Below are 27,206 nucleotides of genomic sequence, written 5' to 3'. Positions count from 1 at the left end.
GGAAGGAGATCCTCGCCCTAGGCTTGTTTACTTTATTATTCAGAGACTGAATATTAGCGAGTAATATAGTCGGAAGCGGTGGATGGTGTGCACGCCCCCTGAGTCGGACTAGAAGTCCACTCCGAATACCTCTTCTCCGCCGGCGGCGTCTTGGAGCAGCCTCTTGGATAAGTTCAATTGCCCTGGGCGGTACGAACAAAGGATCCAAATCGGGAAAGTCATATTCCTGGTCGTAATGCTGGTGAATTTCCGCTGCTCTGATATCCAACATTTATTTCCGCTTGTATGTAAAAACACAAAACATTTTCTGGACTTATAATGTAAGAAATAACACAAAAAAACTAAATACTGCAAAGTTTCTTAGGGGCTAGAAGCAAGGCTGCCGTGTCTGTTGGCGCCATCTTGAAACATATGTGGCTTTGATGTTGTTATAGTCAAAAACCATATTGAACGATAGGGTTATTTGAATTATACTGTAATGTAGTTAAGTTTGTAATTCACAAACACACGTGCACACACCCCACTCTCATCCCTCTCCACATTCAAAGTTAGTGCCTAAATAAGTACATTCACAGTAGGGTCAAGTCATACACAGAGACCCCCACATACACAGAGACCCCCACATACACAGAGACCACCACATACACAGAGACCACCACATACACAGAGACCCCCACATACACAGAGACCACCACATACACAGAGATCCCCATATACACAGAAACCCCACATACACACTCAGCGTCTCTCTCCTTTAGGGCAATGGTCAATAGCCATTACAGTGAGGCGTACTGATCGATGCAGGTCCAATTTAGCAGCCAGCGGAGGTGTGGGCAGCGCATGTCCACAGCTGGTTAAAGACATCAACCAGGACCACAGGTCACCACCAAGCACCAACACAACGTGCCCACCTCAGGGACCCGGTCAATCATCTGACCGCGCTCCTCTGTAACCACCGACAACCAACAATCACCAACCAGTCAGGGTTATCTCTTTCATGACACAACAGAGAGACACACTACAATGAGTAACATGGTAGTATGGCCTTCAATGCAACACAGTTTCTTTTCATAGCACCAGAAATAATAGGATGAAATACAGCAGGACGCAATTACTGTACTCCATTTTCACCTTCACTCTGATCTAAACCTAACGGTCAGTGCTAATCGATTCTATGGCGAGGGTGTCATTACTGAACACTATGTATTGGCGGTGCTACCGTGCTACTCATTAGTGCTACCAGTGCGACAGAGTGGGTGTCTCCTTTCCTCTCCTAGTGCTAATGATTATGGAGCCGGATGATGGCCTAACGATGGAGACCTAATTATGTTTTAGCATACTGCAGGTGTCGTTACAGAAAGGTTAGGGATAATTGGCGAAATCGCCATTGTTGTAAAACACATTGCTTTTAAAAAAGCAGTCAGCCGCAACTACTTCCTACTCAATAGGTCAGAGTGAATTGGGAGCCAAATTCCACATGATACCCTCCGGTTCGGTCCAAATATCAGGGATTTCTCTCTAGCGTAGATTCATTAATTACAGTAGCTAACACTTTCTATTGCTGTCCGATGACATTACAATATCTCCACGTGCAAGCTATTCCAGCATTCCATTCGGTCAGAATTTGGCTAATTGAAAAAAGAAACACCACATTTATTTAGCAGCCATTCCCCAGTCTCCAGTTGAATGGGACAGCGATGGAGAGGTTTATTTCTGCTACAACAGGACCACAGCTTTATCCTTGCAGATGGGGAACTGCGAGACAATGGCTAGCGGTCTGCGCTGCGGCACGCCTGCTAAGGTATGCAAAGGTTTCTGTATTGTATGGCAGAATTAGCAGCTGGCAACAGATTAGAGCCAAGCTTTTTCGGGGCGAAAACCCAGCTAAGGGGTGACAAAACGGGTAATGTAAATTTTACCGGTGGCAAGCACAGGCTTAATTAAAATGTGGGTACATACCTCTTCTCTCCCTTCCACCTTTCCTTCCCACCCCTCTCTTCACGTTTTATTTAGTCCTGCTCTGGGCAAAATCAAAACTAATGTATTAGTCCTCTGCTGCTGCTATGGTGACTCAACAACGATTTCCTTCGATAAACGTAATTCTTAAAGAACAAGGAATAGGTAGAATTACAGTAGGAACAGATGTAACTTTTTTATTCTGTCTCACTCTGTTCTGGGTAACATTGTATAAATAACATTCAAGATCCCTGTTTGTTTTTATTCATCCCTCCATCCCTCTAATAAATATAGAGAGTATTATCTTTGTCATTGTCTTTTCATTAGCATAATAAATCTAGGCTATCCCCTAAGGGCTGTGAGTTTTTGTATTGTGTTTGTATTTGTATTTGTGTTTACAGGAAGCACTTCCCATTCCACATGACCAGCATAAATGACTTTAACTTCATCTTAGAGTTGAAGGGGGGGGGTGTTCGGTTTGGTTTTTATGAACCACATGGGTGTTAGGGTGTTCGGTTTGGTTTTTATGAACCACATGGGTGTTAGTGTGTTCGGTTTGGTTTTTATGAACCACATGGGTGTTAGTGTGTTCGGTTTGGTTTTTATGAACCACATGGGTGTTAGTGTGTTCGGTTTGGTTTTTATGAACCACATGGGTGTTAGTGTGTTCGGTTTAGTTTTTATGAACCACATGGGTGTTAGTGTGTTCGGTTTGGTTTTTATGAACCACATGGGTGTTAGGGTGTTCGGTTTGGTTTTTATGAACCACATTGGTGTTAGTGTGTTCGGTTTGGTTTTTATGAACCACATGGGTGTTAGTGTGTTCGGTTTGGTTTTTATGAACCACATGGGTGTTAGTGTGTTCGGTTTGGTTTTTATGAACCACATGGGTGTTAGGGTGTTCGGTTTGGTTTTTATGAACCACATGGGTGTTAGTGTGTTCGGTTTGGTTTTTATGAACCACATGGGTGTTAGTGTGTTCGGTTTGGTTTTTATGAACCACATGGGTGTTAGTGTGTTCGGTTTGGTTTTTATGAACCACATGGGTGTTAGTGTGTTCGGTTTGGTTTTTATGAACCACATGGGTGTTAGGGTGTTCGGTTTGGTTTTTATGAACCACATGGGTGTTAGGGTGTTCGGTTTGGTTTTTATGAACCACATGGGTGTTAGTGTGTTCGGTTTGGTTTTTATGAACCACATGGGTGTTAGGGTGTTCGGTTTGGTTTTTATGAACCACATGGGTGTTAGTGTGTTCGGTTTGGTTTTTATGAACCACATGGGTGTTAGTGTGTTCGGTTTGGTTTTTATGAACCACATGGGTGTTAGGGTGTTCGGTTTGGTTTTTATGAACCACATGGGTGTTAGGGTGTTCGGTTTGGTTTTTATGAACCACATGGGTGTTAGTGTGTTCGGTTTGGTTTTTATGAACCACATGGGTGTTAGTGTGTTCGGTTTGGTTTTTATGAACCACATGAGTGTTAGTGTGTTCGGTTTGGTTTTTATGAACCACATGGGTGTTAGTGTGTTCGGTTTGGTTTTTATGAACCACATGGGTGTTAGTGTGTTAGGTTTGGTTTTTATGAACCACATGGGTGTTAGTCTGTTCGGTTTGGTTTTTATGAACCACATGGGTGTTAGTGTGTTCGGTTTGGTTTTTATGAACCACATGGGTGTTAGTGTGTTCGGTTTGGTTTTTATGAACCACATGGGTGTTAGTGTGTTCGGTTTGGTTTTTATGAACCACATGGGTGTTAGGGTGTTCGGTTTGGTTTTTATGAACCACATGGGTGTTAGTAATGGTTGTTCATGTATGTTCCATTCTACTTCAGCTACTGGAGCCGTTCTTGGAGTGCAACGCGATTGCGTGGACTAATACAACGAGAGATAATCAAATCTGATCAGCTAGAGAAGGGGATGAGAGAGCGCTGTCTCCTGCTCACCTCTCTAGACGTACTAGACCTAAAGACAACATGCCAATTTGTTTGTCTGATTTGAGGCTAATCCGCTCTGGTAGCGATACAAGTCAGACACATCTAAATAGCTTTGAACAATATTAGAGGGAGTAGCTAGAACAGAAGGTAGAAACAAAACTGAAATGTCAGGCAATAAAGCTAAGCCACAAAGTCTGACACATTTTAATATCTGGCACTAGGGATGTGTTTACGAGCAGAAAACATTTCCTGCCTTTTGATTTCCATTCAGGGCTAATTAGCCTAGTGTTAATCACAGAGGAGGACTTGTTAGGGAGAGGGATCATACTGGAGCACAGTGAAGGTGTGGCAGTTCTCAGTCAGACCACAACAAAGCTACTTAGCAGGGCACTGTACTTATTGTGTTAATGTATGACAATCTGTCTAATGATTCAGTACTGTCTCATACCATATAGACCAGGACTGCCCAACCCTGGTCCTGGAGAGATACTGTCCTGTACGTGTTCACTCCAACCCTGGTCCTGGAGAGATACCGTCCTGTAGGTGTTCACTCCAACCCTGGTCCTGGAGAGATACAATCCTGTAGGTGTTCACTCCAACCCTGGTCCTGGAGAGATACTGTCCTGTACGTGTTCACTCCAACCCTGGTCCTGGAGAGATACTGTCCTGTAGGTGTTCACTCCAACCCTGGTCCTGGAGAGATGCCGTCCTGTAGATGTTCACTCCAACCCTGGTCCTGGAGATTTACTGTCGTATACGTGTTCACTCCAACCCTGGTCCTGGAGATTTACCGTCCTGTAGATGTTCACTCCAACCCTGGTCCTGGAGAGATACCGTCCTGTAGGTGTTCACTCCAACCCTGGTCCTGGAGAGATACCGTCCTGTAGGTGTTCACTCCAACCCTGGTCCTGGAGAGATGCCGTCCTGTAGATGTTCACTCCAACCCTGGTCCTGGAGATTTACTGTCGTATACGTGTTCACTCCAACCCTGGTCCTGGAGATTTACCGTCCTGTAGATGTTCACTCCAACCCTGGTCCTGGAGATTTACCGTCCTGTAGGTGTTCACTCCAACCCTGTTCCTGGAGAGATACCGTCCTGTAGATGTTCACTCCAACCCTGGTCCTGGAGAGATACCGTCCTGTAGATGTTCACTCCAACCCTGGTCCTGGAGATTTACTGTCCTGTACGTGTTCACTCCAACCCTGGTCCTGGAGATTTACTGTCCTGTACGTGTTCACTCCAACCCTGGTCCTGGAGAGACATTGTCCTGTAGATGTTCACTCCAACCCTGGTCCTGGAGAGATACCGTCCTGTAGGTGTTCACTCCAACCCTGGTCCTGGAGATTTACTGTCCTGTACGTGTTCACTCCATCCCTGGTCCTGGAGAGATACCGTCCTGTAGGTGTTCACTCCAACCCTGGCCCTGGAGATTTACTGTCCTGTAGGTGTTCACTCCAACCCTGGTCCTGGAGATTTACTGTCCTGTACGTGTTCACTCCAACCCTGGTCCTGGAGATTTACTGTCCTGTACGTGTTCACTCCAACCCTGGTCCTGGAGAGATACTGTCCTGTACGTGTTCACTCCAACCCTGGTCCTGGAGATTTACTATCCTGTACGTGTTCACTCCAACCCTGGTCCAGGAGAGATACTGTCATGTACGTGTTCACTCCAACCCTGGTCCTGGAGATTTACTGTCCTGTACGTGTTCACTCCAACCCTGGTCCTGGAGAGATACTGTCCTGTACGTGTTCACTCCAACCCTGGTCCTGGAGAGATACTGTCCTGTACGTGTTCACTCCAACCCTGGTCCTGGAGAGATACCGTCCTGTACGTGTTCACTCCAACCCTGGTCCTGGAGAGATACCGTCCTGTACGTGTTCACTCCAACCCTGGTCCTGGAGAGATACTGTCCTGTACGTGTTCACTCCAACCCTGGTCCTGGAGAGATACCGTCCTGTACGTGTTCACTCCAACCCTGGTCCTGGAGAGATACCGTCCTGTAGGTGTTCACTCCAACCCTGGTCCTGGAGATTTACTGTCCTGTACGTGTTCACTCCAACCCTGGTCCTGGAGAGATACTGTCCTGTAGGTGTTCACTCCAACCCTGGTCCTGGAGAGATACCGTCCTGTAGGTGTTCACTCCAACCCTGGTCCTGGAGAGATACCGTCCTGTAGGTGTTCACTCCAACCCTGGTCCTGGAGATTTACTGTCCTGTACGTTTTCACTCCAACCCTGGTCCTGGAGATTTACTGTCCTGTAGGTGTTCACTCCAACCCTGGTCCTGGAGAGATACCGTCCTGTAGGTGTTCACTCCAACCCTGGTCCTGGAGAGATACTGTCCTGTACGTGTTCACTCCAACCCTGGTCCTGGAGAGATACCGTCCTGTACGTGTTCACTCCAACCCTAATCTAGCACAGCCAATTCTAATAATTCGCTGGTTGATAAGCTGTATCAGTTTAGTTACAAACTAAAGCTGGGGCTGGAGCGAAAACCTTCTGAAGGGTAGCTTCAGGACCAGGCTTGGGCAACCCTGATATAAACCTCAGTCTCATCCCAGTCTGGTTTATGCAGTAGCCAACTCCTCTGTCAAGGATGGTATGAGAAAAAAGAATAGAAGAGGTGGAACACATATGGATAAAATTTGTGGATAGCACTACCTAGAATGCATGTAGTTGACACTGTCCTCAAAGCTAGCAATGGTAATCGAGATAACCCACGGAAACTAGCCTTGAAGGCTAACACTTTTGATGTGAGCCAGGAAATAATTTCACATCTTACTCTCCAGGCTTTCATACACAATGACAGTGCTTGTTTCATCGTACTTGTGTTTCTTCAACATCTGTTCCTTGGTGACTGTATTATCAGCACTGGCGCCGCACATAACAAACTAAACAGGATCCACTTCCCCTATCCTGTGGGACCTCGTGTTGTTTTCCCATCACACTTAAACTGACAATCTGGATGCTTGAAGATTCCACCACTCCAAAAGAATCACTTTAGAACAGGGAAAAAGAAAAGAAAACTGACAACCCATTTTCTCTGGTCAATTACACACACCAGCGAGGCCTTGAAACTTCTCTGTTAGTAGTGCTGTCAGGGATGCTGAGCACACCAACAAACACACCGAGATGGGTCCGGGGAAACGTTTGATACAAACAGCTATGTAGGTGTGACTGCTGTGGACTACTGGGGATGCACTAGGTATGTGTGTGTGATTAAGGATAGATGGGTGTATGTATGTGAGAGAGTATTAGTGCATTTGTCCGTGTGTGTGTGTGTGTGTGTGTGTGTGTGTGTGTGTGTGTGTGTGTGTGTGTGTGTGTGTGTGTGTGTGTGTGTGTGTGTGTGTGTGTGTGTGTGTGTGAGATTAGGGATAGATGGGTGTATGTATGTGAGAGAGTATTAGTGCATTTGTCCATGTGTGTGTGTGTGTGTGTGTGTGTGTGTGTGTGTGTGTGTGTGTGTGTGTGTGTGTGTGTGTGTGTGTGTGTGTGTGTGTGTGTGTGTGTGTGTGTGTGTGTGTGTGACTAGGGATAGATGGGTGTATGTATGTGAGAGAGTATTATTGCATTTGGCCATGTGTGTGTGTGTGCGGGTGTATGTGTGTGTGTGATTAGGGATAGATGGGTGTATGTATGTGAGAGAGTATTAGAGCATTTGTCTGTGTGTGTGTGTGTGTGTGTGTGTGTGTGTGTGTGTGTGTGTGTGTGTGTGTGTGTGTGTGTGTGTGTGTGTGTGTGTGTGTGTGTGTGTGTGTGTGTGATTAGGGATAGATGGGTGTATGTATGTGAGAGAGTATTAGAGCGTGTGTGTGTGTGTGTGTGTGTAAAATTCTCTGCTCTCTATGTGTATGTCTCTAGGTGTATTGGATAGAGATGGGAGTTGCCGACGTCTCAGTTGGGGAATTGGCCGAGGACTTCAGAGCACCGTCTGAATATACAATTAGACTAGGGGATTGTGGATAGAGACATCACTCCCCAGTAAAGGTCCTCGGAATCAAGATGTACAACTATTGCTCTTCCCACTAGTGCTGCGGCGCTGCAGGCTATATCCCCTCAGCAGAAAAAGAAAGTTAAACTAAACAACAGACAAAGCCTGTGAATGTTATTCAGAAGAAAATCGGACTTCTCCCAAATGAAAATGGATGGCCCTCCCTTCAGCAAAATATATTTGACTTAAACCCTCCTTGAACACTTGTAAAAAAAGGTGACTTTCCCCTACACCCAAAATAAGAATTAAAACAAAGTGGATAACAAAGAACATGTCTACCGTTTACCCTCACTTCTTGGACAGACCAGAGCCTTATATATGTCATTTTAAAAACGGTTCTTCGTCCTGTAAGCATTACATGGCAACGCAGAAATGTTTATAGCGTACAGGGCTGCGGGCCAGAAGGTTGTGGGTTCGAACACCACTGTGGACAAGAGTAGGAGTTGAAAGATCTCCTTCAGTAAAAGCATTGTATTTGCAGGTCAGAGAAAAAATGCCTTTTATAAACATTTCAAGCAATTCTACTTTAGACATTAGCAGAATTGTTTTAATATCATACAAATTAGCGGAATTACAGGCTAATAATGGACAGAGAGATAGATATGTGTTCATCCTATCATATTTCTCCAATGCCAAATCAATGTATCTTGTTTGCAATGAAACTGTCCCTTTTTGCAAACAATTAAATTGGAGAATTCATAAGAAATCTGAGCATGATACTTTCAAAAGTTAGGCCGACCTTTCCACCCCAGACAGAGTAAGCCTACAGAAAAATGTACGCTTTAACCGCTGGCTACTCTTCTACCGTGGCTTCACCAAATGAGAGAACTTCACGTCTTTCCCTACAAGCTGTCTGGGTTTAAACATCTTCTACTGTACAGAAAGTGAATAGCTTCATCAATACATAGTGACAGAATTAGATTACTTCCCAAGCAAAGTCAATGTTTTGCCTACTCTGCTATAGAAGGTTGTAGCGCAGCCTCTGAATGTCAAAGAAACAAAACAATGATATCCCCATATGCACCGGAGTCATATCTTTCCTGGATATTTTACAGCTTGTGTCTAGCATAAAGGATCGAGGACCAAAGTGCTGTTATAGATCACTTTATATCATCAGACCTCTTTCCTTTTCTTCAAAATCTTAGCCTAACAAGGGGTAGGCTTGTGCTTTTTGCAATTGTCTTTAATAAAAGGTAGGCCTACGGCATAACCTCTCAGATCCCCTCAATTCGAGTATTGGTTTTAACTTAACAGCCCTTCACTGACATGGAGGTAAGCTATTTAAAGAATGCATGCTGGTTTGAGGAAATGACCGACAAATCTATGGATATAGCAGCCTAATTTTGTCTGTCAAACAGGTAGGCCTACCTCATTTCTTAAATAGGAAGAAATAGGCTCCAACCCAAGGCCCTCTTGTTGTTAGTATAGTCTAATTAAAATGAAGACTGTTGAAATGAATTATTCCTACTCGAATGTGCCTACTTTCAGCACCATGAGCTGTCCATTTCCCATTGATTGTGCCTTGGCTGCTGCTTCAGGTTTCAGCACCACAATGTAAGTTACTCGAATCTGGCTTACTGTGAGGTCGACAACCCTGATAAATAGGCCTACATCATGGGTAAGAAACATATTGTTTTTAATCTAATCTATTATAGTAGTAGCAAGCTAGCAAAGTTGACCTCCTTCTCAAACTGAACAGAACATAGACTATAGGCTAGTCTGTGCACAAGATAGGGAATTTTTGGGACTAGGCTTAATAAATAAAAACATTTGGAAGAAGCCTTTGACTCCTCCTGAACTGCCACTGTAAGCCTACACAGCACAGCCATTGTTAGGCAGCACACAAAAAATATTTTTCATCAGCAAGAGCAGAGCAGGCCGGGGCTCAGGGTTGGAATATCCATCACAGTGTGTAATACAGCCTAGTTTTATTTACACCATCCCAGCAACTATCTTAGAAATTTAACTTTGCTCTGTGCTTCTCTGAGCATGCACTTTGTAGCCTGTAGCCTATTTGCTATGGATTATGTGATTGAGACCACACTAAATAGCCTATAGGCTCACTTGATATTGCACACCCAGCAGAGAATCAGAAATGAGGGATGGCATCAGGCATAGCCTAATAAGCGACTAATTCTAAAATACTGAGAAATATTGAAATTTCAGCAATTACAAATTACATGACACTCCCCTGGAGGAGATTTTAAAAAGACAAAACCCTCCACTTGACTGAAGTTAAAAAAGCATGGCCCTCCCCCATTTTCCTCCAGGGACCCATTATGTAAATGTAGAACCATCCCTTAGTGATGATAGTGATAGTGATGATACTGATAGTGGTGATAGTGATGATAGTGATAGTCATAGTGATAGTGATGATAGTGATAGTCATAGTGATAATGATAGTGATAGTCATAGTGATAGTGATGATAGTGATAGTCATAGTGATAGTGGTGATAGTGATGATAGTGATAGTCATAGTGATAGTGATAGTGATGATAGTGATAGTCATAGTGATAGTGATGATAGTGATAGTCATAGTGATAGTGATGATAGTGATAGTCATAGTGATAGTGATGATAGTGATAGTGGTGATAGTGATAGTGATGATAGTCGTAGTGATAGTGATAGTGATAGTGATGATAGTGGTGATAGTGATAGTGATAGTGATGATAGTGATGGTAGTGATGATAGTGATAGTCATCGTGATAATAGTGATAGTGATTGTGATGATGGTGGCAGTGATAGTGATGATGGTGGCAGTGATAGTGATGATGGTGGCAGTGATAGTGATGATGGTGGTAGTGATAGTGATGATAATGGTAGTGATGATAGTGATAATAGTGATAGTGACTATAGTGATAATAGTGATAGTGATAGTGACGATAGTGACGATAGTGATAGTGATAGTGGTGATAGTGATAGTAATGATAGTGATTGTGATAATAGTGATAGTGATTGTGATGATAGTTATAATGATAGTGATGGTAGTGATGGTGGCAGTGATGGTGATGATAGTGATAGTGATGATAGTGATAGTGGTGATAGTGATAGTGGTGATAGTGGTGATAGTAGTGATAGTGATGATAGTGATATTGATGATAGTAATAGTCATGGTGATAATAGTGATAGTGATTGTGATGATAGTTATAATGATAGTGATGGTAGTGATAGTGATAGTAATGGTAGTGATGATGGCAGTGATAGTGATGATGGTGGTAGTGATAGTGATGATGGTGGTAGTGATAGTGATGGTAGTAATAGGGATGATGGTGATAGTGATAGTGATGATAGTGAAAAGCCATGCTTTCTACAGACGTGTGGATTCACTGTTTATAGTAACGCCTCGGAAGAACACTCACCAAGTCGGTTGGCAATAAAAAGCAGAAAATGGCCACCCCCTTCTTCTTCACAAATTGCCTGGGCCTTCTGTTTCTTTTGCAGAGACAAATCGTTTCACACATTTTGAAATATGCAAATGAAAGTGTTAGTGATGCGGGGCCTGTAGCTGGAGGCCAAGAGGCTTGTTGACGACGCATGCTTCATTTGTGGCAGCCGTTCAATAGTCTTCTTCTCCTCCTCGACTTCATCTGCACTGATATGAAAGGACTGGAGAGGTGAAAAGCAGATTGCTTACACCTTTACTGTGTTGTCAGGTCAGTGCAGTTGATTGAGACGGGACTATTTTACACTATTCATCTATTTTAGAATACGAGATACTCTTTCCCAGTTTGAGGCTGTGAGTAATTTCTCATCTTCTGACCCTCAACTTGTTTCCATGCTCTCCCTGGCTCCCAAGTCTGCCTCTTGCCTGACATGAACAGCTGTCACACTGTCATAGATACTGGTCATCAATCAAGAACAGCTTTTTTTTTACAAACTCCATCGAAATAAGATAGAGATGCAGTCTATCATTCCATTAGTAGATCATTGGGGCAGATATTCTACAAGGAAAGCATGGATATGATAGTGGGAAAGTGTTTAATCTACTAGTCTGATAGCATACTATAGAAACTATACAGGCTCTCCATATAGCGGACATGAGTCAGTCATGGGCACGTGATGAGGTAGCACCGCCTGAGAACTTCAAAAACAGTGTCTACCCTCAGCCCAAAACGGACTGTCCTCTTGGTCTAACGGTCTATGACGTTGGTTGCTCCCGTGGGAGACCCAAGTTCATATCCTGCGGTTTAAACCTACTTATTGCCGTCCACTTTCCACGGGCCTCCTGATTCTTCCCTCTTATCAACTACATCCAGGGGTATGTGTAATCACTGGCCTCGCCATCCCTCTTAATATAAGGTCCCTGGTACTGCGCCAGTCAGCTAAAACACACTCATGATTAACACAGCCAATTTTATGGCACCAGCAGGCCCTGCAGATAAAGGTTCTGGCAAAGAGAGGACGTACCCCATCAATAAGCCTTATAAAAGCTCTGGTTGGCTTTTTATCTTTTGACCTCTCAGATCCGCCAGCACCCACTGGGAGGGCCCCTCTACTTCCTAAGGGCTCCTCTACTTCCTAAGGGCCCCTCTACTTCCTATGGGCCCCTCTACTTCCTAAGGGCCCCTCTACTTAATAAGCCCCCCCCGGTGGAAGAAACAGAGGCTTCTCTCCTAAAAGCCATTGTTGATCGTTGTGATCAGATCTCTGATAAAAGTCAAGTGTACCCGGGGTACTTTGTTTCGCCACCGTGGGACCGCCAGCGGAATTACAACTAGACACACGTCTACTGGGAGGAAGAGGAATATGTGGGGTTTGTTTTTGTCGATATTGTTGTTATTTTTCCCCTTCAATCTCTTCGGAGACGCAGGGGTTTTAGTTGATATTAGGAGGTACTGATTGGCTGGGGAAATTGTGCCGAGCGTCCGGCGATGCCGACAGCGGCTGAAGGAGAGGATCATATTTCAAGGTGAAGAGGGTTGGTTGGCGCGGCAGGCTGGCTGCCAGCCTTTTGTTAGGTTTAATTCTGCCTCCTGTCCACTGTTGTTTGGCGGGCGGATTTGTGATTGGCACTGCGATCGGGTTTCTCTACTCTGCCTAACCTGAACACCAAGCCTCCTGAGCGGTCATGCATTTGAAAGCTGAACAAACAGAATAAAAATGAATAAATAACTGTGCGCACGTATGGGCATGTGCACACTCTTAGCATCCTCGAAGGGGGCAGAAAGGTGCACACACACATGCACAGCACAGGTAGACAGTCAGCAACTTTTCAGCACCGTCTGAGTCCAAGTCTCATGGTACACACATTACAGACACAGAGACTTTTCTTCTCATTCTTGCGTGACAGTACATGAAAGGCTGTCTCACTGAGAGACAGCCACGAGTCATGTGAAAGGACCGGCTGAGTGTGTGTGAAGATAGTTCCCCAAAGAGTCATGCCAAGATTGGGCTATCTTTCATAAGTCAAAGCTGGTTGGCTCAGTGAGCATTCTCTGGTTGAATATTTCCGACTGTGCATGCTACGGGAACGCTACTTAAAACACGGTGGAATCTCTGAGTAACTCACTGAAAGCTAGAGAGAACCAGAGAGAGAAGAACCAAATATATTGGGATATGTGCCCAATAGTAACAAACTTGATTAGTAGTAGAGCCACTGAGGACTCTTCTACTGCAGCAGTTGCCTATGGAAACGGGGATATAGAATAGTGCCCCTTACCTTTGAGATCCAGGTTGCGGGCTCCATTGGAGTGCTGGGTGACGGTGCGTGAGTCGATCTTGAGCGTGTGCACGTTGTTGGCGTCCCGGGAGACCACCACGTTATGCCACTGGTTGTCGTTGAGCGGCTTGTCCGAGTTGCCCTTCATCAGCGACGGACCGTTGCCGAGGTCAAAGACGTAATGGACGTAGCTATAAAGACAGGTCGTAAGAGACTTTTAGTAAATGTGTGTGTGTGTGTGTGTGTGTGTGTGTGTGTGTGTGTGTGTGTGTGTGTGTGCATGCGTGCGCGCGTGTGTAACACCTCATCCATCACATTGTCAGTGTGACCAAACCAAAATCAAAATGTCACCCACAGAACAAAGTTCTTTGAAATAAGTGTAAACCAGAGAGAGCCAGGTCTCGCCAAGCATAATGAAGAATTTGGTGTTTGGCTCTTTTGAAAAATGTTCCTGGGTCTTTTGAAAAAAGTTTTGTGTTTTGAACAACTCCATGGAGATGCCATGCAGTCCTTTCACTATAGTTAAGGCTGTTCAATGGAGGAGCCCGGAGTTCAAGGTGACAGGGTGAGTCAGTCCAACCCATATTATATTTAAACAGTATCCTTTTATTCAGCCTCCAGCAGCAGATGGCCCTACCTCACATTCAGTAATATACAGCTTCTCAGAAATGATATACTTTGAAATGTAAATAACTCATTTTTCCTCTGAGACACTCTGAAATAAACTTTTCCCTCCTGTTTGCCCCGAGGCGGACATGGTGGCATAGCTTGTTCATGCGCAAAATGATTTGCTTTTGTGTCGTCTGGTGATGACTGGTTTGCCTGAGCAATGTTTATCGAATGTGTTTATTCCTGCTTTGCCTTGTCTTTGTGTGTGCTGAAAGAGAAGTTGGGCCTCCTTTGTGTCGTAACAATGCCAGGCGGGGAGGAAGAGGAGAAGGGAGATACATGCAACATAACAAGGATTTTTCATACATGCCATAAGAATGGATGAATAGGCTGGCGACAGCAGGGAATCTAACACACCAATCAGAGCAGTGCTATTTCAGGGTTCCTTTTCTTCAAAGCCTTCAATCAGAGTTTTAACAAGTAAATTACGATTTTAAGGCCAATTAAATAGCTTTCGTTCAGTCTGTTTACATCTATGGGGTATACGGATTGTGTGTACAGCTGGATGGGCGTCTGGTCTTTACAATGAAGGAAGTGGAATATTTTCTCCAACTTCTATTCCCTCCCCATAATTATAGCCTGTTCTGGCCATTCACGGAGCTATAAACCAAAGTGATTATTAATGCTCCCTGAGAAATAGAGGGAACTGCCTTCAACCAGCTCTGATTCACAGCACCGTATTACCCAAACTCCCTACTCTATCTATCTTAGTGGAACGGATGTAGGACTTCATCATTTTCACCTCATCTACATCTTACAATATTTTCATGCAAATAATTGTTTTCTGCTTTATTGTGTGATTAAGATGTGCCACGCTTGGAATGGTAGGCCATGTGGGAAGAATCTAATCTAAACTTCACCACATTTCATTTTTTCAGGGTAACCTCATGTCATGTCCTTATCCGTAAAGACCAATCAAACGTCCAGACTCACCCTTTGACCAGCTCCACGACGATGAAGTCGCTGCCGTCCCCCGAGTTGAAGAGCAACAGACCGTCCGACGTAGTGGTCTTAAACTGGAAGAAGAGGTGCATGGAGGCGTAGGCCTGCAAAGTAGCCAACGCCAGGTAGCTCGCTTTCGTTCGAAATGTCACCGGATCGGCGATGATGTGGCGCATGCCGAAGCGGGCGTTGAGTTCGCAGTAGGAGATGTCGCCGTTCTTGCACTGGTCCAGGTAGGGCACGCCGTTGACCGTCAGGCCCTGGAGGTGACCGATGAAGTTGGAGGGCACCACGGAGATGAAGCGGCGCTCGGTCATGATGCCCGTCTCAATGTTGTGGAACTCCAGACGGGTGTGGGCACCTGTCATTTGGCCTGGAGGGTGAAAGAGGACATGGGAATATGTTGGGATTATAGGCCTGAGTTCCTCCTCATTTTCCTAACGATGTGGCCTGATCAGGACAAGCTTTAGGCCCAGGTAATGATATGAATACGGACGGAATATGTGGGTTACATGCCTTGATGATGTTATGGCTTCCTAGTAATCGACAGTAATGAGCTTGGCCAAGCAGCTTATTACAAATACCCCCGTCCTAAACATGGTCAGCCCCAGAGGACTTCTCTGGGCGGTTTGTGACTACCACAAACCGGTTCAAACTGACTGACACTGGCAACTTAAGGAATAACTTCACAGGGTCATTTTTAGCCCCATGCCTCATCATATCCCCTCTCTCTTCCATTCCTCTCACCCCCTCCATCCCTCCATTCTACCCAACAGGGGGTAGTGGCTGACAGTGGAGAGCGGACACTGACCTTCTACCGTCACATTGTCCACAGAGAGTTGGAGGTTCTTTCCTCTGCGCACCACTTTCACTGTGTGCCACTCGTTGTCGTTGAGCTTTTGGCCGGCGAAGACCGTCTCGGGTCCTTTACCTGGAGGGAGAGAGCTAGTGTCACCTACCCATCAGAAAGAGTGGGTAGGTGACTCAGTGTAGCAGCCACTCTCAGCAACTCAAGTCCTCAGAGGAGATACTGTACACGGCTTATGGAGAAAACCTGCACGTTTATCCCACACAAACACTCACAGTTTTCACACAAATAAAAAATTTGTTACAGTACAGTCACACACACACACACACACACACACACAGAAATACATGTACATAGTGTAGTATTGTACTAAATGGTCATCCGTCTGTCATGTCTGTCATGTCTGTCATGTCTGTCATGTCTTCCATGTCTTCCATGTCTTCCATGTCTTCCATGTCTTCCATGTCTTCCATGTCTGTCATGTCTGTCACATAAAAACCTCTAACCCAGGAAGAAAGACTCATAAACAGACAACCCACCTTACAATCATACAGTAACAGCAGGATGCCATCAAAGACAAAGCTGGAGGGAAGCTAGGTGTTGCAGTGCTTCTTATTGAACAAGCCTTTCATGGTAAAGTGAAGATATGGTCATGGACAGCAGAGATGAGAGGTAGAACTATTTATAGCTATCGCCTGTAGGACTAGTGGAGCTGTGTAATTGCCATATGAGTCTTTGCCAGACTGAGTAGAGTAAGTGTAGATCAGACTGAGGATGAGGTGGCTCAGCTGCATTGAATCCCCATCTCCCCTCATCTCACTTCCCCTCTAGTATAATACGACTCACTCCGCCTCTCCTCTCACTCCCCCTCTCTTCTCACTCCCCCTCTCCTCTCCTCACCTCTCCACCCCTCTCACTCCTCCTCTCCTCTCACTCCCCCTCTCCTCGCCTCTCCTCTTCTCTTACTCCCCCTCTCCTCCCCTCTCACTCCCCCTCTATTCTCACTCCCCCTCTCCTCCCCTCTCACCCCCTCTCATCTCACTCCCCCTCTCATCTCACTCCTCCTCTCCTCTCACTCCCCCTCTCATCTCACTCCTCCTCATCCTCCCCTCTCACTCCTCCTCTCTTCTCACTCCCCCTCTCCTCCCCCCTCACTCCTCCTCTCCTCCCCTCTCACTCCTCCTCTCCTCTCACTCCCCCTCCCCTCTCACTCCTCTTCTCCTCTCACTCCCCCTCTCATCTCTCTCCTCTTCTCTTACTCCCCCTCTCCTCTTCTCTTACTTCCCCTCTCCTCTCACTCCCCCTCTCCTCTCCTCTCACTCCCCCTCTCCTCTTGCCACCGTCTCGCCTCCACTGCCACAGGAGATGGCAGTTTGACGCACCAACATATGGCGGTGGGAAAAATGATTATTAAAGACATATTTACTGTAGTGGCTTCTTTCCTCTCTCTCTCTCACCAATTGGGCCCGGCCCTATTTATAGTTTTTCCAATGACACGGACCAATTATATCAAGTGTAGCAGGGAATGAGTGAGTGAGTGACAGAGTAAAATAGTGATGGTCAGCAAAACTGAATCAGTCTGTCCTTGAGGTATATTATGCTTATTATGTTTTGAATGAGCGATGTCGTGACGACGGCTAATTGTGCTAGTGCTAACAGTTGCAGCGAAGGGCTCTATGTTTACATATTCAAAGCAGGATCATTCCTTTTACTAAAAGGGCAATACATTAAAAACTAACCAACAGGAAGAGGAAATTAAATAATTAGACTATGCAATACAGTAGCCTAAGAGGCTGAAACAAAAGGTTAACCCTGACGACGGTCAACTCGCAATATGTCATGATGGCAATCACCGAGGCAAAGAGAACAGTGATTAGTAGGGAAAATAATGGGTCTGTAAACAAAGTCATAATGAGGGATTCTTCCACTCCACTGCCTGGTGGAACCAGCCCTGAAATAGTACAGTGCCCCGAGGAAGCCAGTCACTTCCATTGAAGACCTACTGCAGGCTACTGTACGATATCCTAACTACCACTGTGCAACGACTGGTTAAAGTGCACATTTGGTATGGTTGGAAAACAACAAAACAAGCAGTGGCCATCCAACACTGTTAAGGCCTGATGTTTTGTTTATGCAAGAAGAAAATCCAATATTACAAATCTGTCTGTTTATTTTTGAGACTGGCGATGCGTGGTGGCTGCAGGTGCCTGGTGGATAATGGAGTGTGGCTTGGTGGAATGAGATTGTCCCCCCCAGTTGTGTGTGAAATGATTTAGTTTTGAGGGAAAAAAGGTTTTTATCAATTGATAGCCCATATGCGCAAACACACACGACACGCGCATACACGCACGCACGCACGCACACACAAACACAAACAGGATAACCGTTTTCCCATTAACTGTTGTTACCTTTCTCCCTGGCTTTTTGTCTGAAGCAACAAAATTGGATAGAGAGACGTTTAATCACACAATTTGAAAAGTAAATATGAGGCAAAGTCCCCTACTGCAGAGAGAGAGAACAGGAGAAGGAGTTTAAGATAAACTGCTTGAGAGAGAGCTTATGAGTGAGAGAACGGGAGAGAGTGAGAGAGAGAGAACGAAGGGACAATAGATTTTGATGTACCACTGGAACACTTTCGGAGCCTGCAAAGCAGGCATAATCCATGGAAAATTGTTCCTCTGGGATATAGTCCATGTGCTATTTATCTGCCCCAGCCACAAGAGGCCAGAAGGGGCTAACTCTAAGGAGCACAAGAGGCCAGAAGAGAGCATGGGGGCTAACGCTAAGGGGCACATGAGGCCAGAACAGAGCATGGGGGCTAATGCTAAGGAGCACAGGAAGTCAGAAGAAGGCATGAGGGCTAACACTAAGGAGCACAAGAGGCCAGAAGAAGGCATGGGTGCTAACGCTAAGGAGCACAAGAGGCCAGAAGAGAGCATGGGGCTAACGCTAAGGAGCACAAGAGGCCAGAAGAGAGCATGGGGCTAACGCTAAGGAGCACAAGAGGCCAGAAGAGAGCATGGGGCTAACGCTAAGGAGCACAGAGGACACAACAGGCCAAAACAGCAGGCCATAACAATGAAGGTCTCATCGTGCCTGCTACTCTGGGAGAACACCAGCAAGAGGTTTGGGGGCAGATAACAATGCAATGGGTCATATTAGCTTGAAGCTAATACACAGTAACCCTACTGCAGCTAGCTAGCAGCTAATGGGTACTTCAATCCCCATAATGCTATGGCTCTACCACATGCTGCTTACCCAACTGACAGGCTGATTTTTGCTAAAGTAGCTAGCTAGTTAATAGCTAATGGGCACTTCAATCCACATATTGCTATTGCTATAGCTCTACTACCTGTACGCCTAACTGGCAGGCTGCTTAATGCTGACGATTGACCATCTTCTAATGCCCAGGTAATGAAGACAGCAAACAGGCTAGGGGAAGAGGGCTTAGGGCTAAATGAGGCTGTAAACCTCATTGCTGCCGTGTCAGCCAGCCTCACTCATCTCCGTAGAAACAAGGCAAATCATTAATAAGAGCAGTGGTATTAAAATGGAATTCCTTTTTAATGGCGAATCCACTTTCTCTTTCTGTCGCTCTCCCTTTGTCACCGAGATCAATGGGAGAACGACCTCTGATCATATAAACAGAGGTCGTTCTCTCACTTGTTCTCTCGTTCATTCTCTGTTCTCTCACTTTTTCTCACATGAATTCTCTATCTAACTCACACTCCATCACTCCCTCCCCAATATTGTCTGTCCTCAAGGTGGATGGTATAAAGTTTGGTGTTTTGGTCGGTATTGGAAGCTCCTGTTTTAGCCATCTGGTTTAATGTGGACATCATTTACTGAGTGGAGCACCCGTCAGCAGGATGGATGAGATGTGTTACATTCACCAGCTTTTTCCCAATTAACAACAGTTGATCAATCAATTATCACAGTATTTCTTGCAAATACCGTTGATTAATGCACACTAATCGATGAAAGCACCCATTTAATCAGCGGCTATGTATTGCAGTGCAGTGAACCATTCCCAGAAGTTAACTCAGGGTTAAGAGACAGGCTAGGAGAAGTAAAGCTCTCCATTTTGGCTCCGACCACTAGGGTACGGAGATATGGGTGTACTTTGACCAACTCAACTGGACCCAAAAGCCACAGTTTCTCCCCAACACATAGAACCATTTGTCAGCCACAACACCTTCGAAACAGTGGACCTGAGAGTCTCTACAGAGATCTTCCCGTACCAACGTCTCCTCTGAGTCTCAGTCTCGTCTCACAAGAGATGAGATGAGAAACTAGGCTGTCGCGTGGCACGGCCGCGGCTAATCACGCACAGGCGGCACCATGGCATCGTTAACCGAGAGGAATCCTGACATGGCTGGGAGTCTAATTGGGCCGCGGCAAAGCATTGTGGCCCGCCTCGGGGAGCAACAGCCAGCCTCCAAGAGAAAGAGAGTTCAGGACCTATCAGCGCTGCAAGAAGACAGGGCCACGCCCTCAGGGGCTGCAGTGCGATAGTGTCACAAGTGCGTCATGACTCCTTGGGGTGAGAGTCAAATGTGTTCCATTGGGTCTCTGAAGCATGTGTAAATTATGGAGCCGAAGGTCAGAGGCCACTGCAGGGGATGTAAGTCTGTGTCACTGAGTCAAGGGGTTGGAGGGTCGCGTCTTTGAGATTATGTTTAACCATTGAGACGCTGTCTACTGCTTTGCATGGCAGAGACTCCATGGTTTGAGGCATTTCTGAAGCTATTTGGTTTTCATGTATGGTTTTTATACATTTTATGCTAGACTATTAATGATAACTTTTGAAATGTGATGGATTCATACATTTGTTTAAAGGATTACATAAACATATAAGGAGGCATTTTGGTGATCCCAATCTGTTTCTACTGCTTAACAAAGCAACTAGAGGTCATACGACTTTCTAATTGCCTATTTCATCCTTTCAAACTTTCATCTTTATAGTTAGTAGAATATAGCCTACAGTAGCCCATAGAGATTGCCTGACTCAAAATCCATACAAGAGGGAATAATAATGAGGACCTAGCCGGACATTGAGGTGGCGATTCAGCAGTACAGCCCCGCGTGGCCTCGCAGGGAGAGAAACAGCATTGGGCCTGCATCCACTAATTAAAATGGGCTTCAGACAAATTCTCCCTCCTCTTTTCCCTCTTCCTCTTTATTCCCTCATTCTCTCCATTCTCAGCTCAGCAGCCCCCCTTTGAGGATGGACTGAGGATGCCGACGCTCAGGACCCGTTGCACAGTCAGTGTGTGTGGGTGTGCGTGTGTGTGTGTGTGCGTGTGTGCGTGCGTGCGTGCGTGTGTGTGTGTGTGTGTGTGAGTGTGTGTGTGCGAGAGAGAGAGAGAGAGAGAAAAACAAAGACAGATAGAGAGAGAGAGAGAGAGAGAGAGAGACAAAGAAAGAAAGAAAGACAGAAGCAGAAGGAGAGAGAGAGAGACAGAGAGATAAAGAGAAAGAGAGAAAGACAGAGAGAGAGAGAGAGAGGGCAGATGAGTGTAGATCCTGGATGACAGCTATGGATTTTGATCCTGTGTTTTCAGCGCAGTGTGGAAAACGACTGCTAATATCTGCTGACTGGGGGTGATCCTTATAGCCAAGGCACGGTGAGGAATCAAATGATAGAGGAGGGGAGGAGAGAGACTAGCTAATGCAACTCTCCATCTATAGGTGTCTGCTTTACTCCCGAGATAGACAGGTGGCGTGATCAAAGTGGAGAGGAGGGTGTGTGTGTGTGTGTGTGTGTGTGTGTGTGTGTGTGTGTGTGTGTGTGTGTGTGTATACGTGTGTGTGCGTGTGTATGTGTAGATGTTATTTTTCATGGATCTTGCACAGTAAGATACTTGTTCCCTGTAATGTCTCCATCTGAAAATAATAACACTGTACTGCACATATTGGATGAGAAAATACCTTCAAAAAATGAACACACATGCGCCTTTTATCACATCTCTCTCCATCTATCTCACTTTAACACACACACACACACACACACACACACACACACACACACACACACACACAGTCAGAGCTTTACCACATAGTCCGCAAACAGTGTAGATACGGAGGCCACTTTGCCCTACTGAAAAGCCACCCCAGGGACCAAGTGCCACACAGTAGACTGGGGTGAAGAGGCTAACAGGAAGCAGCCTGTCAACAGCATTATGCTAAAGTGCCTTCAGTGACTTCAGTTATAGGTCTGTGTACTGTACTGTAGGTGTGTACATGCACTGTACCTTAGTCTGAGACTGGGTGTATGCCTGCTGTGTGTACATGTGTTGTGTGGGTGCCCACACAAACAAATACTACAGTTTACTATAGAATACTACTGTACTTACTATAGAATTCTGTAGTAAACTGTAGTACACTATACTCCACACTGTAGTATCCCTTGATCATGTGTAGTACTTGTTATAGAATGTTATATACTAAATACTACAGTATTATACACAAGAAAACACTGTCGCAAATAGTACAGAAATGTCTGCAAAAACACTACAGTCCGCAAAAAAATACTTTTTTTAACTATAGTAAATAGTATAGTATCTAATTTGCATATTACCTGCCCATTCTCTTCCCTCATATCCCATAAGTGAGAAACCTGGATGCCAAGTATACACCACATATTTTGTTCCCTACAGGTTATAGAAAAGCGCTGAATAATTAAACAAAACACTTAAAAAACAATACAGTAATTACTATAGTATATACTCTAGTACACTTTTTTAACTACATATTTTATACTATAGTACATTGTAAATAGTACAGTACACTACAGTAAAATAAAACTACAGTGAATACTACAGTATTCATACCATAGTATACACCATTTTTTATGTGGGTGTCTGAGTGCCAGTCTGCTTTCTGACAGGGTGACACAGGCTGTGCCCTAAAAATGCCTTCTCTGACATTGCATGGTCTCATACTGTGTACAGAGACACTAACACGTGGTCTGTGGTTGTGAGGCCGGTTGGACGTACTGCCAAATTCTCTAAAACCATGTTGAAGGTTGCGTATGGTAGAGAAATGAACATTACATTTTCTGGCAACAGCTCTGGTGGACATTCCTGCAGATAGCATACCAATTGCAAGCTCCCTCAAAACTTGAGACAACTGTAGCATTGTGCTGCGTGACAAAACTGCACATTTTAGAGTGGCCTTTTATTGTTCCCAGCACAAGGTGCACCTGTGTAATGATCATGCTGTTTAATCATCTTCTTGAAATGCCACACCTGTCAGGCGGATTAATTATATTGGCAAAGGAGAAATGCTATCTAACAGGGATTTAAATACATTTCTGCACAGAATTTGAGAGAAATAAAAATGTTGTGTATGAAACATTTCTGGGATCTTCATGAAACATAGGACCAAAACTTTACATGTTGCGTTTATATTTTGGTTCAGTATAAATAGAATGATAATTTTAATTCTATTGGGTAGACAGGGAGTGAGAGAGATGACGAGAGAAGAGAATGGTAAAGTGCGAGAAAAAGGAATTTAAAGAGGAATAGAGAGAAAGAGGAAGAGAGAGAAAGAGGAAGAGAGAGAAAGAGGAATAGAGAGGAAGAGAGAGAAAGATATGAATGCAGGAGGTGGTTACCAGGTGTCACGGATCCCTCCGGAACTGTCGCATTACGCACACCTGGTCCCCATTTCCCTGATTGTAATTGTTTAAATGTGCCCTTTGGTTTCTATTGGGCTGTCGATTATTGTTCCAATGTCCGTTGGTCGTGTGAGTTCCTTTGCTGTGTTGTTGTGGCTTTCGTGCTGCATGTATTGGGCAGATGATTACGGGTCTCGTCCCGTGTAGAGTCATTGGGTGCGTGTATGTTACGGGTCTCGTGTATTTATTCAAGGTACTTTTGTTTGGGTTTCAACCCTGTGTTTTGTATACGTGTTTGTTTGATCTTCGATCCCTGTGCCTTTACATGGCACGCTGTAATTTGGGTAAATTTTTAAAAACGATTACGTATTCCTGCGCCTGTCTCCCGATCCCTTTATACCGACGTGACACCAGGTCCCTGGCACAGAGAGGAAGACTCAGTCAGAGATGTCGATTCAGCAATACGGCTTTCCCTACAGACTGCTCCACACCCAGGATGTGGCATGGGAAAACACTCCACGGGGTAGCTCACAGGCTCATGCGTGCGTGTGTGTGTGGGGCGGGGGGTTGTACAATTGGTTACGTGTGTGTGTGTGTGTGTGTGTGTGTGTGTGTGTGTGTGTGTGTGTGTGTGTGTGTAGCATGAAGCCACCAGTCTCTGTGCCATCCCTGTGCCCCCGCTCTTCTCTGCCATCTGTTCTCTCTGGCATCCTTCCCATGTTGTTTGTGAAGGAGGAGGACCATCCCTCCATCCGCTTCTGTCTTTCTCATCACTCTCACATAGTCATCCTGAGCAGTGCCAACTTACTCCTCCCTCCCTCATGCAAGACTGCTCATGACTTCTCCACAGTCTTTTGGCTTGAACACATTTGAAACTTGTGTTCTACTCTGCCTCTACGAGTATTTGTAAAAATTCCATATGTTTAGGGGTGTAGCCCCCTGATATTGTCCATATATGATCATTATGTTTGATTTAGTCTTTACATTGCTTGGAATGCAATGGCTTTAGACACTGCTACACTCTGCCATGCCGCCTGACCTCACGCCACATAGTCTGATGTCTCATGTTCCTATGATTCTATGACTTTGCCCCCCTGAGGGTTACTGTACCAGCCTGCTATGGAGCACATAGGTAAATTCAGGATGGCATCAAACCAGCTGACACAACGGGCAGGCCACACCAACTGGGGGCATAAGCAGGGCAGGCCACACCAACTGGGGGCATAAGCAGGGCAGGCCATACCAACTGGGGGCATAAGCAGGGCAGGCCATACCAACTGGGGGCATAAGTAGGGCAGGCCATACCAACTGGGGGCATAAGCAGGGCAGGCCATACCAACTGGGGGCATAAGCAGGGCAGGCCATACCAACTGGGGGCATAAGCAGGGCAGGCCATACCAACTGGGGGCATAAGCAGGGCAGGCCATACCAACTGGAGGCATAAGCAGGGCAGGCCATACCAACTGGGGGCATAAGCAGGGCAGGCCATACCAACTGGAGGCATAAGCAGGGCAGGCCATACCAACTGGAGGCATAAGCAGGGCAGGCCATACCAACTGGGGGCATAAGCAGGGCAGGTCAACACACACACACACACACACACACACACACACACACACACACACACACACACACACACACACACACACACACACACACACACACACACACACACACACACACACAACCCTAACACCCTCCCTCCCTCCATGTGTCCAGTCCCGGCGTGCTAATCATGGCCATTGATGTCATAGGTTAATGGCTGTTTGTTCCACAACAACCTTCACAGTTGATTACTCATCCCCTGTTCAGACAGCAGGAGGACAGGCTAACAGCTAACATCTCACAGCAAGGCATTACAATGTATCTATGAGAAGCTAGTTTTTGGAGTAAATACTGTACTGAATAAGGTGTACGGTGTCTTTTAGTGAGAGAGAGAGAGAGAGAGAAAGGGAGAAAGAGGTAGGGAGCGATAGTGAGAGAGGGAGAGAGAGGGAGAAAGAGTGAGAGAGGGAGAGAGGGGGAGGGAGGGAGAGAGAGGGTGAGAGAGGGAGAGACAGTGTGTCACATACAGAAGACAGAAAGGTGGTGGTGGAGAGGGACAAGGAGAGAGATGGGAGAGAGAGAGAGAGGTAGAGGGACAGGTAGAGAGAGCGAGAGAGAGAGAGAGAGAGAGAGATAGTGACGACTGACTTAACCTACATACAAAGAACTACCTAGCTAATGGAAGCAAATCTGCACACCGACATCATTATCCAAATGTCCATTGGTGTCGTTCATCAAAATATAGAGATTTCTTTAAGATTTGAACGATGTACAGGATATTCAGATATGGATTTTGTATTATTATTTGTTCTACTACAGTATGTAAATTCTTTCTCTGAGATACAAATGTTTTTCACTGAACCCGCTACACATTCAGTATTCATCTAACCTATTTCCATACCCAATAGCTCAAATGACTGCATGCACACCGTAGCCCTTTCTTTTGTACAGGCCTTAAATTGAATTCATGGAGGTAGCAGGGCTATGCAACTAACAGCTTATTTAAAGACCCTGGGAACATTTTCATGATTCATGACCATGAACTGTGTTATTAACCTACCTCATTGACTTTCAGATTGTGGAATGGCTTGGTTAAAAATGAACCCCAGCACCATTTAAATTGGAAACAATTTTTGGGCAAAGCTGTGGGGGATAGCATGCTGTACTTGTAAATAAGCCCTTTTCCCGTGAATACGGTGCTAGCCGTTAAACAGGGTCCATATTGTTTTGGAGGGGACAATAAAAATGCTATTGATTTGTTTCATCATCTGGTGAATAACATTTGTTAAGAGGGTGGATGGTGATTCTATGATGTGCAATGGACAGACTTGCAACCCATCTGGGCATGTCTCTCTCCGTGTTTCAGTATTACAGCAATAGTTGTGATATACTGCTGAAATGGTTGAGAAGTGGTTTCTATAGCATGAGATGATCACTTGGCTCTGCTTCTTCCCAGATATGGGGATCAGGCTGTCTTTGACATTGATCGTATTTGTCTCCTTAGCCTATGGTATCGTATTTACTATGATATCCAAGGAGAGCGGGGCCCATCTCAGATCTAATGAAGGGTGTGTGTGCCAGCCAGTTGTAATGGCGCCAGTCTGCTAACAGCTAGCGCAACCACCGAGATGAAAGATGTGATGAACAACAGAGTGGTGATTAAAACACAAGAAGACAGCCAGACAAGATCCTCTCCGGCTCTCACTCTGTTTTCTCACGCTCTCAATTTCTCTCTGTCCATTCCCCCTCTCTCCCCCTCTTCTCCTGTTTTGCTTTCTTTCTACCCCCTCTCTCTACCCCCTCTTTCTACCCCCCTCTCTCTCCACCACCTCTCTCTCTACCCTACTCTCTCCCTTGCTTCATCCTCTCAGATCCCCATCCTCACAGAAAATACCTCTCTCTCTCTCTCTGTATCTCCATCTCCATCTCACCCTCTTCCCTCTCATCTATTTCCATATTGAAAACAGAGCAGACCTTTTCTCCTCTCTCATCTCTCCCTCTTGGGGAAAGTAGGCTAGGCTGGCAGTCAGTTGAGGACACTGTCGCATCCTGCCACCACAGCAAAACAACCCCAGCAGCCA

General features: G+C 45.4%; 1 protein-coding gene across 1 annotated transcript in view; it reads right to left on the bottom strand.

Annotated features, from left to right (window-relative positions):
• Positions 1-27,206, bottom strand: part of LOC115199226 (neurexin-2-like) — an 840,225-nt gene that overhangs the window by 303,795 nt on the left and 509,224 nt on the right. The window contains exons 13-15 of the mRNA XM_029761850.1: positions 15,963-16,082; positions 15,143-15,524; positions 13,541-13,731 (exon numbers count right to left, since the gene is read on the bottom strand). Of these exons, the coding sequence (XP_029617710.1) occupies positions 13,541-13,731; positions 15,143-15,524; positions 15,963-16,082 (693 nt within the window). The remainder of the gene's footprint in view (positions 1-13,540; positions 13,732-15,142; positions 15,525-15,962; positions 16,083-27,206) is intronic.

Source organism: Salmo trutta, chromosome 8 (genome assembly GCF_901001165.1).
Source record: "Salmo trutta chromosome 8, fSalTru1.1, whole genome shotgun sequence".
NCBI lineage: Eukaryota > Metazoa > Chordata > Actinopteri > Salmoniformes > Salmonidae > Salmo > Salmo trutta.
Note: the sequence above shows the minus strand (reverse complement) of the source record. Positions and strands in the feature narration are given on the sequence as shown.